Raw genomic sequence first — 14,221 nt, 5'->3', positions numbered from 1 at the left:
AGTGGAACCACACCATAGGAGGGGACATATATTAAGTTTGACAAAGTGAGCAGAGGAAAACTGATTGCATACAAATGCATACAAAATAAAACCAGCACAATTTCAGTGTTTTCTTCCATATGTTGTAATGTCAAGGGGCTTTATTAACAAAAGCTGCATAAGCAGAGGTTTGAATTTGAACAGGGTTTTTTTCACTTCTGCACCTCATTGTTTCCTGGCTGACTGCTCAGTATCTGCCAGCGTAGGCAGTACGTGATGGTCTGCTTGTCCCCACAGCCGTCAGTCAAGACAGAGCCTGAGCTGGGAAATGGCTGGAGCCTGAATAAACATTAGCAGGATAGTCTGGACTGTGACTGCTTCCCTCTTCCCTCCTGCTCTCGCCTACACATGTGATGCTGCTGCTGCCTCGGCACAGAGCCAGACTATGGGAGGAGCTGAGGAGCTTCTCCCCATCTACACGTGTCTAAGGGGACACTGTGCTTTGGATGGGTGACCCTTCCCTGGATACAGCTTGTGTACATGCTGGAGACAGGTGATGTTTTTAACAATAAATCTGCTGAATTACAACTCAGGGAGAATTTACTTGAAAATTTACATAATGTAGCTAGGGGAGATTTTTAAATGTTTCCCCTTGTGCATAAGGGAGAAAAAAAAATAGGAGGAAAATTAAGTAACAGCTTAATTGGCTTTCAGAACAGTCTGTGGGGAGAAAGGCAGGCCGGATGTCTGCCTAGCTACACGGCCTGGTGTGTGCTGTAACCATGGGAGGCAACATTACAAGCATGACAGGACAATGATGCGGTTTTTCAGCACTGAAGATCTGAAAAATGAATTACCTCCAGCTGGTGGGGTTGTTTTCCACTTGAGGAAGACCTGTCATGCTGGTTTGGGTGACTGCAGGTCAGGCTTGTGTTGGAGGGAAAATAGAGAATTTTCTCCTGCTCTGCCATGTACCACCTCAAATGTGGATCACAACTGTTGGGATGAATGAGATCTGCCTCTTCCACCACCACCTTTATTTTAATCAAGGAGTGCCTTGTAGTGAACTGGGTAACTGAGAGGATGATGAGGCTTGGGCTGGTGAGCCTGATGTCTTGTGCTCCTTCTGCTCCCACTACCCCTCAGACACCCACTTCCCTCCTCCAGAACCTGAAGAAAATAGTACAGCAGCAGACGTGTTGGTTCAGTTCCCACTGCCTCAAAACTGCTGCATTCTGGGATGGTACCAGTAACAGAGACCTGCAAGAAAGATACTGACAGTTCATTTTTATTTAATTTTGTCTTTAAAAAAAAGCACCAGTTAAATCGATGTCAATTACATGAAAACATGCAAGTTTCAGGACTAACCACTTTCTCTCATCCTCCTTCATTTCTCAGATAATTCAGGGAGAACTCTATTGATTACCTGTCCTCCTCAGGAGCAAACACCATCTGAGTGAGATTAAGACCAGGAATGTGAGGGAAATGCCTCTTTTCTACAGTTGATCTGGAGACAGAAGCCCGGAGTGACACCATCACCTGCTACCACTTTCTAGCCCTAAACCTTGCCAGAACTGGGGAAGTGTCAGATTGGGTCTCTCCTCACCAAAGGCTTCCTAACATGTTCCAACTCCCTCCTAAACCATGGCTAAATAACTGGCATAAGATCCCATGCGGGTAAGCTAGAAAGTGTTGGGAAAGATCACAGGATTATCACTTCCAAAATGGCAGAACATGGAAAAATGTTGTTCCTCTGCCTACAGCATGGCTGCTGCCTTCTGCCAGCACCAAAGTGCAGTGGCAAAGCCCTCTCCTCCCTGCCAGCAGCACTGCTCTCCTAATATCCTGAATCACAGTCCTAGGGACTCACAGGCATCACACTCCAGGATTTTTATCCAGGTACTCTGGCTTCGCTCCACCATGTCTTATTACGCAGGACAAAGCCATGAATCAGCTGTGTGCCCTGCTCCCCCCTGCCACTGCAGACAGTGAATGCACCAAGTAGGAACGTTGCTGATAGCCATCCTTTGGGGCAATGCTCTTTGGATCCGAGCAGAGGCAGTGATTACGGCCGTGGTACTAATCAGATGCTGTGTTGGATGTCCTCAGCTGCCATGGAACTCACTGTCTGAGGCATAAGGACGGTTCAACACAAACCTGTATGTACAGGGCTGATCACACAAGATTCTTTTTTAGCTATGATTTTAGAATTAGGCTAGAAGAATTAGACTAAAAAAAGTGAAAATTTATTAAACATCATTATTAGCTTTGTTATCCAATGTAATCAAAACAGTTCCTTCCACATCCTTCTGAAATGATGAACTAATTTCAAATCAGAAATGTAACTATTGGAAGAAAAGCAGACAGTAGCATTAAGGCTTAACCTGGAAACTAACTCGTGTTTAGGTCTACCTTTTAAGGTCGGGCTGCCAAATTGACACTGGTGTCCTATTACAGGTATATTTATAGGCCAAGCCAAGGCAGCTGTGACTGCAAATCACCCCACGAAAACAGGAAACCCTCAAATGGCACAGCCCCTTCGCCGTTCCTCCATCAACAGCGCTGAGAGCAATGCCTGTAATACGCATCCAGGACAACAAGAGCGCTTTTGCATGCAAGAACCAGACCTGTTCTCCTTAAAAACAACCTAGAATAGCTCCAAGCAAATGTCTCAACAGGATTTTGTTATGTTTCCGGCTGCAGCGAGTGTTCATTTTTAAGCTGGTCTCTTTGCCTCTCGGTAAGAAGTGATTGAAACCTTTACCGGCAAATGCTGCATCGGCATTTAAGCGGGTGCTTTGCTCATTGCTTTTATGAGGTCTAATTGTGTAGGTGGAACGCAGGGACTACAGGCGGCCAGCGCGTTCCCCGGTCCCGCCCCGGCGCTATGGCGGCCGCTGTGCCCGGGAGGATGCTCGGGAGGATGCTCGGGAGGATGCTCGGGAGCCGCCGCCCGCCGCTCCTGCCTCGCCGCCCGCTGCCGAGCGCCGCCTGCGCCCGCGCCGCGCACAGAGACACAGGTACCCACCCCTCTGGCGCATGGGAGGGGAAAGGGTCTATCCCCGTGATCGCCGTCTTCTGGCCACTTAGGAAGGGCTGTGTTAGCGAGCTGTAGGTTTTTGTCCTGAATTGGCAGGTTAAACTCTTAAGTTTTTTGGTTTAACGATCATTTTCAAATTCATTTCCCCCTGCCTTCTCCCCTCAGTCTCAACTCTACCTTGCAAGTGATGAATGCAGGCAAGTCATTCCTCAGGAGCTGATTGTTTTTCAAGTATCCCATGCTGATGGGATATAGGCTAGGAGGTAGTTCCCCACCTCAGACTTTTTGATTAGGAAGGTATTAAACTATTTTACTCGCTGTTTTTCAGCCAGTCTATTAATTCTTTGCCAATCCCGTACCACCATAGGTGTTCTTGGTGTGTACAGACCCACAGGATACGTTGCTAGAGGTTTGCACCACGGGTGATTCTGCTCTGCTGTTGTGTGTCCCTCACTTAGCTTTGGCCCCATTTCTCTTGGGCTGTAAGTGTTGCTTTCTTAGTCCTCCTTCTTAGCACCCCTTTTCACTGGGGCCTGTGGAAGTTGCCACTGTTCCACAGCCCACAGATGAACATTACTTCTGGTTTCTGAGGGTTTCCAAGAGGTTTGCCAAACCTTTTAGTGATACCCAGGGATGAAGAAGGAGCACCAGCAGACCAGCAGTTATCCTGAGCCAGGGGAGAGGGCCGCACTAGGAGAAGCGGTGGTACCTTGGGGGATAGGTGCCCATTTCCTTTACAAGCCTTCCCAAGTGCTTTGCTGGAGCTGCTCTCTGGGCGTAGCATACCAAATGGAAAGCAGATGCAACGTTCTGCACTTGCCGCTGCTCATGTCTTTGAACTGCCCTCTGTGCTTGGCCTGTACCCATAGAAACTTTGGGAGAACTGAGATTATGATGAAACAGCATCAATGGAATCTAAGCTATCTTGTTAAATTATCTTTCTATATCTAATTGAAGACACAGGCTCCCTCACGAAACAAGCTGAAGCAGCTGCTGCTACAGACTGGAAAAAAAAATTGACTCCAGAGCAATTCTATGTTACACGAGAAAAAGGAACTGAGCCGGTGAGCAAAAATGCTAATGCTGCCCGAGGGGGAGCCATCTCCTCTGCCTGCTGGGCACAGAAAAACCTGCCCTGGGAGTGTCACCACTCAGTTTCTTCACAGGATTTCCCCCGCCTTCCTGTGGATGAAAGTTAGACTCAACATACGGAACAGGGTGGATTTTGTTCTGACCCAGACTGTTCTGCAGATGAAAAAAAAACATTTCTGCATTCTTTTCATATTTTATTGGGGTTTTTTCTTCTGTGATGCTTTGCTGTCAGATCAACTGTTTGTGTGATGGGAGTAGAGGTCCCCTCAGAAGACGGGGAGATCATATTTTTGTCCTGCAGTCTCCTTTTTATGACCATATGTAGATTAGCCATGAAAATCTTGAAAATAGTGCTCCCTGCAGGAGATGCGTTCTCCCTCAGGTGCCAGATCACCCACCCACATGTCCCCACATTTCCTCCTTCTGTGAAGGAAGCCATGTAGCATTGTGTGTGGAGTGCTGGTTGTCCCTAGCCCAGAGTCAGGATTTCTGCCACATGGAGCATGTACCATGTGAACTGTGCCCAAATCCATATCTGTAAAATAAGGATCCCAGTATCAGACCATGTGGGAAGGAGGAAAGTCCCTTTGTAAAGCCAGTTTTAAGTTGTGCCAGTCATAGCAGAGCCTTGGCCTTTGGGATCCTGCACATTTCACCAGTTTCTTGGAGGTCACGACTCCATCTTTGGTACCTGGATGATTTATACATCTGACTGGTCTCAAAGTTTGTGGGGGTAGGGGGTAGTCTTCACTACTAATCCAAAGGCATCCTCCCCTTCATTTCTCTGGGCTGCTAATGTTTGTTCTTCAAAGCCCCCCTGCAAAGCCTTCTTTTTATGGTTTTTCTCCTGTTTTGAACCTGATTCCTACATGCTTCTTCCAGATGGTGAGCTTTTAAAGACCTGCGTTATTAACTTCTCTTTTTTCCTTCTTATTTTAAAAGCCATTCAGTGGGATCTATCTGAATAACACAGAAACAGGAATATACTGCTGCGTGTGCTGCAATGCCCCCCTCTTCAGGTAACATCCTCTGGATTTCATGGCACATTTAACATGTACTAATTGTGGCAGGAAGGGCAACGTCTTTTCATGAATGGTATGGAAGGTGTTGGTCAGAACAATCCCTTGGTGCCCAGGTGCTGTGTGTAAGACTTCCAGGATGCCTGTGGTGACACAGACATGTGGTATGCCTTTTCCTTGAGCTGATGAGGATTGCCAGTGGCCAGCACACAGCTGTCACACTGTGGTCTGCCTCTTTCTCCTGACACACTTCTTTTTTGTTGGTAATAATTCTCTGTTTAAGAGGCCCTTAAGCCAGAAGCTGCTGCATAGATATGTATTTATGCGTGAGTATCACTGTGTGTTTGCTCTGTTCTTGTGCTCCTCCATGCTCATCTTCTGCCACTTGTGCTGCTGGGCTGGAGAGACTTTGGTCTGCCTTTGTCTGCTGTTGTGGTGTTCTTACTGCTGAGTCCCTCACACTGCAGCTGACACCTTCTCTTCACCCCTACCCCCTCCTTGTTCCCTAAATTAAATTCCACTATTCTTGCCTTTTTTGTTACATCTACTTTTTAAAGCTTAGCTGCAAATGATTGCAGTTAACCTCTGTGCTCTTTACAATACTATATACTTTGCAACTTCATTAACGTCTAAGTAAAAGGAAATAGAGTGCCTTGGAATAGGATGTGCTAGAGGGTGTTCTGTTCTCTGTTACTGAACCAGGAAAGACAGTTTCTCATATTTTTGGTCTAGAAAATAGCCCTTATTTATTCCCTGTTGAGAATTGAATGAAATGTGGCTGATTTAAAGGATGAATCACAGATCAGAACTTCAAATGGCACACAAAGGATCAAGAGATCTGGATAGTAAGAAAGGAAAGGAAAATGTAATGGATATATTGAAAATAAGCCTAAACTAATCAATTAAATTATAATTGTGTACAATTAATTTTCCTTTGGCCAAGTGCAGAAAACCATTGTTATGCAAACATGCATTTCCTTAAATATATAATTTTTCTATAGAGGTTTGCTAATGAACACTTCTAAATAAATTCATTTCTGATGTTAGCTCAGCATTAAAAATATTCTGAAAATAAATATAAAACCTAAAAACACCTCTGGAAAATTCAGATAAATTAGAGAAATTGTAAATTACTAAGCTGTGAAAGAGTTCCTTCCATTCTTTCAGATTTTCCTTCAATTTCGGCATCTTTTATATTAGGCAATTGATATTGACAGGCCAACCTGAAAAGAGACAAACACTGGAGGGAATTGCTTCTGTTGTTAAACTAGTAACAAAACAGCAATATAACCAAACAGTCAGGCTGCCCTTTGCACTATCCAGCTTTCAGAGAATATAAGCACTTTTCTTTGCAGCACAAGATAATGCTAAGCCTCACAGACAAAAAAGGCCAAACTTTCAAGAAAAAAAAAAAAAAAAAGCCCTGTAAGAAAATTGGAAACTACTAAATGTGAAAAAATCATCTGAAAATATATTTTCCATGGAGATATTATGCTGTGGAGAACACAAACAATGAGGGGGAGAAATGGTACTGGATAAGAGATTCATTCATCATACTTATTTCCTAGTCCATTAAAAATGTTCTCTTTTTTTTCAAATGCATTAGCTCATTAGCTACAGGTAAACATGAAGTATTTCTTCCTTTCTTTGAAACATGTGTATATGCATTTATACCAGAATTTATTACCTTCTATTACCAAATATATATTTGAAAGAGTTGGAAATACATGGAACAAACCCCCAACCTTTATAGACAGCAAATTGTGGTGCTTTCATGAAATCTCAAACCTTCATCAAACCATAAACCTACAGCTGAGATTCATACAGCAAAGAGCACTTTTCAGAATTATCTGGATTCTATCCAGGACAACTGAAATAGGGATCAAAGTAAATGACATGTGCTGGAGGAATGGTGTGTCGAGGTCTAATCTAATGCATATGTTTAGGGAAAGTCCATTTATCCATAAATTAAGTGGTGAAATACTTCAAAGGACAAATATGATCTTGAACAACAATATTTTTGGGTACTAAAATGTTTCTATTAGGGAATCTAAGTGACATTACTGTTAATAAAACCACACAGAGACCATTTCTGTTGAGAGCTGGTTTTAACAGCTCAAACGATCCTTCCTTTAGCAGTGAAAAACATCTACAATAAACTTAAGTATTGTGAGCAGCATGTAAGGGACAGAGTCAGTCAGGGTCAGATGCAAAACCCACACAGTGTTAAAGACCTTCCTAAAGACTCTGTGGGTTTTCAAAGAGGATCTTATGTGTGAATAAACATAAAGATTCCTGTGTCAAAAAATCAAGTTTTGATAAAAAAGAAACAGAACAGATGGATGTCAGGGAAGCTCAGAAGTCATGTATGGATATGTGTCCCTCAGGTCATTCTTGGGGGCTCTGTGGCTGGTAGGGAGTGTGTTCATGTGGTTTTGTGGCAGGGAAAGCAGGGAGCCTCCTTTGTCTGGAAAGAGACAGGCCTGGAGCCCTAAGGACCTTGATGTACAAACACAATCTGCAAACTGCATTTGCTTTGGAGCAGGCTGGTCCTGTGCTGTGTCCTCCAGCTTTATGGAGAGGAGGGGAAGGGAGAGCATTTCTCATGGCTATTTCTGCATTGATGTTAACGGCTAAGCAACAGCCCACACAAAAACTACCCTCTGGTGATTCTGTGCTAGCAAATCCTCTTTTATTTCCACAGCTGCATTACTCAATGACAGCCCTGGACGGATGTTTATAAAAATGCTGAGTCATGCACTGTTCTTTGGGTTGGATTTTTTAAGCTTTTTGTCCAGTTTGTTTGCCTTATCTTTCTAAAAGGCACTACAATTAAGATTTTCAGATTTTTCTTCACCATGTGAATAACCCCCCAAAATATACATTTATATATATATAACATACTTTGTTTTAAATTCTGTCCTAACTAACGTTTCAATCCTCTTGCTCAAGAGCTGCTAGTGGTGCTGATGTCTCCATTCACCACTAGATGCCAGTAAGAGCATGGGGTTTGTAAAACTGGGGAAAAAACATGAGAAATTGTGAGGAAATGCTTGAGGTGAGTCTCCAAACCACTTATCTGAGAAGTATGTGAACCCATCTTCATTTCTTGTTCTAACTCATGCTAGATCCCTCTTTGATAAGAGGAGGTTCATATTGCTGTCAAAGCTTGCACAATTTTAAACAGGAGAGATTATCTCATTTCTGTACCAAACCCCTAAAATACCTTTTGATCATATTTGTCAATATACTCTAGGTTTTAATATGCAGCTAAACAGTGTTGGTCACCCTGGATATTAACAGGAGGCACACACAAGTTGACAGTCTGTTGTGCTGTTTCTTATGTCTGCAATTATCTCTTGGGAAAAGTAGATCTTTGTGCTGTGAGGATTTGTCATTGGTTCACTGATGGTTTGAGCAAGGCTCTGTTTGATTTTCCAAACCAGCTTGAGGGCTGACTGCAAGACAAAGCCTCTGTCATCATCAGGCACGAGTCTGGTCTGGTGGGCCAGCCCAGCCTTTGTCTGTTTTTCTTTTCTTCTTGTAAACTCTCTTCTCTGAGATTGCTGGATTGGGCCAGGCTTCAAACTGCAGCTCTGTAGGTGTAATTCAGCTAAACACTATAGCATAATGTTAGTATAGTATAGTTGTCAGAAAAAAACCTTTTCTAAGCTTTATAAAATACCAACCTGTTGTTGGAATAGAAACAGTGAGGCAAAATCTCCTGTTGTGAGCTGATTGAGAATTCCCTTTGGAAGAGAGTTTCCAGCACAGTTTGATGCCAATGAGAAAACTTCTACTGTGCCAAATATTAATATTAGTACAACAGAGGAATGAGGGGAAAAGACAATGTTCTTAATAGAAGCAGAACTCTTTTGTGACATTTCTGTTATTAATTAACAAGAAAATCTTGTTTCCACTATAGCTCAGAGAAGAAGTACAATTCTGGGACTGGATGGCCATCTTTTTCTGAGGCTTATGGTACTTGTGGCAGAGATGAAAGTAATACCAATATCATGAGACGACCAGATAACTCACTGGGGTCAACTAGAACTGAAGTCGTCTGCAAACAGGTATGTTTACTTTGGAGATGATACACAAAACCACAAAACTTAGCAGATAAGTTTTCTTTGTGCTCATGAATGAATCTACCTAAATACAGTGAGAATTACAGTATCACTGGAGCCATTCTTTCTCAGTCTGGGGTGACAGAAAGTATGTGACTGGGGAAAGCAACTGTGTAGGTATAGCCAAAGGCTTGGAGTTTAGATGGAAAATTAACTCAATGTGTGCTGCAAGGTGGGACAAGAGATGGTAGAAGAGACTCTGAGATAGGATCCATGTATTTGGCCCACCACAGGGAAAGTTCTTCCTCATTCAGTTTTGCTAAATATTTTCTGTAGATGTTCTTAAAATATGCAGATTGAGACACCAGCCATTGAAGTCATTTGTAGTCATTACTATTTGGCCTGCAGGGTGGTGGCTGTGCCCTGCATCTCCACAGCTATTTTCTTGGATTCTCTATTCCCTATTTTCTTGTGGATTCTCTTGTTTCACAGAAGCCACCCTTTTATTTTTTTCTAGTTACTTTAGCTCACTTGGTCATCTCTTTTCTAGACTAGAAAGGTTCAGTTCCTTCAACAGTTCCTTTTTATACAGTGCTTTTTAGTGTGCTCATCATCCTGTTGCTCTATTTTGCATTCTTCTCAGTTGACCATTTTTCTTCTTGTAGAAGAGTGGAAGGTTGGACATAGCACTGCAGCTGGGCCCAGCCTGCACCCGGGGTTAGAGGCTGTTCAAGTGTGTTAGAGGTGGTGTTCCTGTCCTTACATCTTTACCTTTCCACGGACCATATTCCACAGACACATATTTATTTTGGGACCTGCTGTCCCAAATCCAGGTTCTTTTTCTAATGAACTGCCACCCTTAACCATTTTTTCCCAATCCTGAATCTGTTTCTTACTTTTGTTAAGGTATAAAAGTATGTGATTGAATTTAATTAATTGCATCTTGGATTTGGTTAGTTTTCTGTGTCTATGCGTCTCTGTTTTTGTAAACTGTTAAGATTATTAGTGCTGTTCTTCTGTGTACTTGCAGCAAGCTTAGGTGCATTTGCAAATGTAACAAGAATTTGCTGCAGTCCATTTACTTGGAAGAATTCACATTTGCAGCCGTATGCAGCAAGCACCTTCAAGAACCCCAGCTGACGACCTGCCAATTTTGTAATGTCACTGATAGCTATACTGTGTCTAACTTTTTCACCTCCATAATTTGAGAGGGGAATCCAGAGTTGATCTGTGAGAATGATCTACAGTGACTTATTAATTAACTTGAAAATTTCATGCTATATTGAGATGCCTAGATCTTCTCATTTATTTCCTATACTTTCTGGCATTAATACCTTTTGACTTTCTCTTCTGGGAGCTGCTTGTTTGGAGGCAGATACTTGCCCACTGACAAGATGTGATTCCTTGTCACTCCCCAGGGCTCCCACTCACACAACTCAACAGTGATTTAATCATGTAAATTTCTTAATTCAGGATAGCACAGTAGGTGCCAGCACAATGTTGGTCTGTAATTCCAGTGGTAATAATGCAATGACAATGGTTTCTGGTCACCAGCAGTGTTCCCCAGGGCTCAGTGCTGGCACCAGTTCTGTTTAATATCTTTATCCATGATCCACATGAGGAGATCCAGGGCACCCTCAGTCAGTTTGCAGACACACTGAGCTGGGTGGGGTGTTGATCTGCTGGAGGGCAGGAAGGCTCTGCAGGGGGATCTGGACAGGCTGCATTGATGGGGAGAGGCCAGAGCTCTGAGGTTCACCACGGCCAAGTGCCTGTGCCTGCTCTGCCCTTGGGGTGCAGTGCTACAGGCTGGGGCAGAGTGGCTGGAAAGATGCAAGTTGGAAAGGGACTTGGGGGTGCTGGTCAACAGCAGCTGAACATGAGCCAGCTGTGCCCAGGTGGCCAAGAGGCCAATGGCATCCTGGTCTGGATCAACAACAGTGTGGCCAGCAGGAGCAGGGCAGTGACCATCCCCCTGTGCTCGGCACTGCTGAGGCCACACCTCAAGTTCTGTGTTCAGTTCTGGACTCCTCAATTCCAAAAGGACCTTCAGGTGCTGGAGAGAGTCCAGATAAGAGCAATGGAACTGTGGAAGGGTCTGGAGCACAAGTCTGATGAGGAGAAGCTGAGGGAGCTGGGGGTGTTTAGCCATGAAAAAAGGAGTCTCAGAGGTGACCTTATTGCTCTTTACAACTGCCTGAAAGACAGGTGCAGCCAGGTGAGGGTTGGCCTCTTCTCCCAGGCAGCTGGAGACAGGATGAGAGGACATGGCCTCAGGCTGTACCATGAAGGTTCAGCTAAACAACAGCAGAAATTTCTTCATGAAAAGGGTTGTTAAGCATTGGAGTGGACTTCCAGGAAGGTGGTGAAGTCACCATCCCTGGAGGTGATCAAGAAACAACTGGACATGGCAATTAGTGCCATGCTGGTGATCAGTCAAAGATGGGTCTGTGAATGATAGGTCTTTTCCAAGCTAAATTATTCTGTCATTCTGTAGCAATACAATAATAAACAAGTAATAATTTCTGTTGCAGTGCGACGCCCATCTAGGCCATGTGTTTGATGATGGACCCACACCTTCTGGGCAGAGGTTCTGTATCAACAGCATTTCATTAAACTTCAAACCAGGCTCTGATCAGTGAGAAGTGGCTCTCTCTGGCTTGCAGAACATTCTTTTTCTGATCGTACAGTATGCTTGTGAAAAACTCTCATGCTTTTAATGTATTACTCAAATTTTAGTATCTAGCTTTGTTTTCCAGCTGTTATCATTGATAAAATGCATATTTTTGTTGTAACTCTTTGGCAGTCTGTCTTTTCATGGTTACTGTGGCGTGTTGATCTGCTTATTGTATTTTTTAATTAAAAAATTTTTAAAAAAATCCATACAATAGTTCACGTTCACAGCTATCATCATTAACAGTATTGAAGCTGCTGAAATGAGGTGCTCTCCTGAACCTGACTGCCTATTCTGAGCGGTAGTTGTGGCACTCAGGAACACAGATGTACATGGCTGATCATGGCAAAGCTTATACTTCTGTAAAATCATCCTATCCTTCTAAAGGGAAGCAAAAATAACATGAATCTTCAAATAAGGTCTGAGGCAGTTTTTCCCCCTGATGTGAGAGACCTTTAGCTGAGCCAAGTGACTTTTCTGTGAACTCATAAAAGCAAAGTCCTGAAGGAGGACCTAATTAAAACTATTTCAGGCAGTGGAACCAGTGGAGACATGGAATCTTTCTTCTTTTAAATCAATTATTTTGATTCTGTGTCCAATACCAGAGTTGAAATAGGATTTTCTCCAGAAACTTCTCTTACAGCAATTATATGATAATAATATAATGATCTGTGTAATATTTTCAGACTTCTGTTATCACTTGTGTATTTCAGAATCCAAAAATAAAAATGAATATGGAATTTACTGTATTTGGGGGAAATAAATCAGCATCAAAAACCAAGCTCAGTAAAGTGTTGCTTTTGATGTCTGTTCTGATGTCTGTTCTTCCTTGTACAAGTTTGTAAATACTTCTGCATTCTCCCAAGCGTTGTCATTATGGTTTGCCCTAACAGCAAAATAAATCCTATGTCTGTTAAATTGAGCTTTCCTTCAAAATTTTTTTCCAGAGAAAATAATCTCTGACTCAGAACATTAGCTTCACTAAACTGGCTGGGTTTAAATGCTTCCCTGCTGAGAGTTACTAGGCAACATCTCATTTGGCTTTACCTATGACAGACTGTTTCCACTCTCCTCACTTTGGTTGCCTCAGTGATAAAAAGGGTGTGTTCATTTACTAGTGTAGTCTTAAAGCTGTTTAATGTTGTCAGAAAATGGACTTCTACTGCACTGAATTTACTTCTGCTCCTTCTGTCTTGGAGCTCTGTGGATTTTCAATCTCCTCTGCATTCTACAAGGGAACTGTCAATTCCCTGACATTGTAACTCCACAAATCTAAAAACATCATAGAAACAATGATCACTACAGCCAACCTAAACCAGAAGGGCACAAAGCCCACCAGAGGTGTGAAGCAGCATGAGTGAAGCCAACACTTGGTGCTACTGATTTTATGTAGTGTCACAGCTGGTGACAGTCCCATTGCCATCAGAGGTGTCTGTTAACAGCACTAACATGCTGCTTGCTGTGCCTGTGCTGCATCATGCTCTGCCTCTCAGGTTGCCCTTGCATCACCCACTGTTTTTTCTGTCTGCTCTGACCAGGTTGTGCATGCCCAGCCTGCCCAGGTCTCTGCTCTCAAGAATCTTCCCAGGTTGTACAGAAATCACTGTCTTTGCACTAACTGAATTCATGTGCCCCCTTATCCTTATATACTTTCATTCACTGATTGTATGTTTGTTTGTCTTAAAATCTATTGCACAGCTACTGAAAAGGTTATTTGATCTTTAAAGGCATTCTTTAGGCAGGCAGCCTTCTTTCCTCACGTTTCCTAGCAGGAGAGGATTCTCTCAGAAAGGGGGAAGGTCTTCCCACAAGTACTCCGGTGTTTAGCAAAGCGCTGGTGGGTGAAGCCAGCACCTGCCTTAGAAGAGTGACTTTTGGCTGGGATACCAATGGAAATGCTCCTCACTTCTGCAAGTGGCCTAAAGTAGGACAGAACTGGCAAAATACCTGGCTTTTTCCTGTTCCCAGAGATTCCAGATCTCACTGACACCTTTTACGAATGAAAGTGCCATGCAAACAAAGCAGACTGTGAAGCTGACAAAACAAGTATCCACACAGACCTGTGTGCAAACCACACTCTTAATACCTTGGATGGATGGACATGGCTGGTGAGATCAGCTCTTAGTAAACTGCCACATTAGTACCTACTACTGACAGAGGGAGCTTGTCAGAGCAGAGAGCACATTTATTCCACACCTACAAAGATCATTGTATACAACTGGATGTTTGGGGTAAGCTGCAGCTGGTGCCTCCTCACTCACAGAGCAGGATGACCTGAGGAAAGAGTTCTGGAAAGCCCCAGTTCAACTCGTGCATAATCCCATGAACAGATCCATAGCTCCAAGAACAG

The 14,221-nt window shown here is 43.2% G+C and overlaps 1 protein-coding gene across 1 annotated transcript; it reads left to right on the top strand.

The window, feature by feature from the left end:
- Positions 1-2,496: 2,496 nt before the first annotated feature.
- On the top strand, positions 2,497-12,710 carry MSRB2 (methionine sulfoxide reductase B2). The gene is made up of 6 exons (XM_083870518.1): positions 2,497-2,719; positions 2,812-2,999; positions 3,977-4,083; positions 5,054-5,130; positions 9,056-9,203; positions 11,732-12,710. Exons 2-6 carry the CDS (start codon positions 2,867-2,869, stop codon positions 11,837-11,839), a joined length of 573 nt encoding a protein of 190 aa, XP_083726644.1. The 5' UTR covers positions 2,497-2,719; positions 2,812-2,866; the 3' UTR covers positions 11,840-12,710.
- The last annotated feature ends 1,511 nt before the right edge of the window (positions 12,711-14,221 follow it).

The sequence above is a fragment of the Zosterops lateralis genome (assembly GCF_965231275.1).
Source record: "Zosterops lateralis genome assembly, chromosome: 1".
Taxonomy (NCBI): Eukaryota; Metazoa; Chordata; class Aves; order Passeriformes; family Zosteropidae; genus Zosterops; species Zosterops lateralis.
This window is presented reverse-complemented; position numbering and strand designations above follow the sequence as displayed.

Coding starts and splice junctions, on each gene's coding strand:
- MSRB2 (XM_083870518.1), top strand. CDS start 2,867: ATGGCGGCCGCTGTGCCCGGGAGGATGCTCGGGAGGATGCTCGGGAGG. Junction 3,000..3,976: donor CGCCGCGCACAGAGACACAG/GTACCCACCCCT, acceptor ATCTAATTGAAG/ACACAGGCTCCCTCACGAAA. Junction 5,131..9,055: donor TGCAATGCCCCCCTCTTCAG/GTAACATCCTCT, acceptor TTTCCACTATAG/CTCAGAGAAGAAGTACAATT.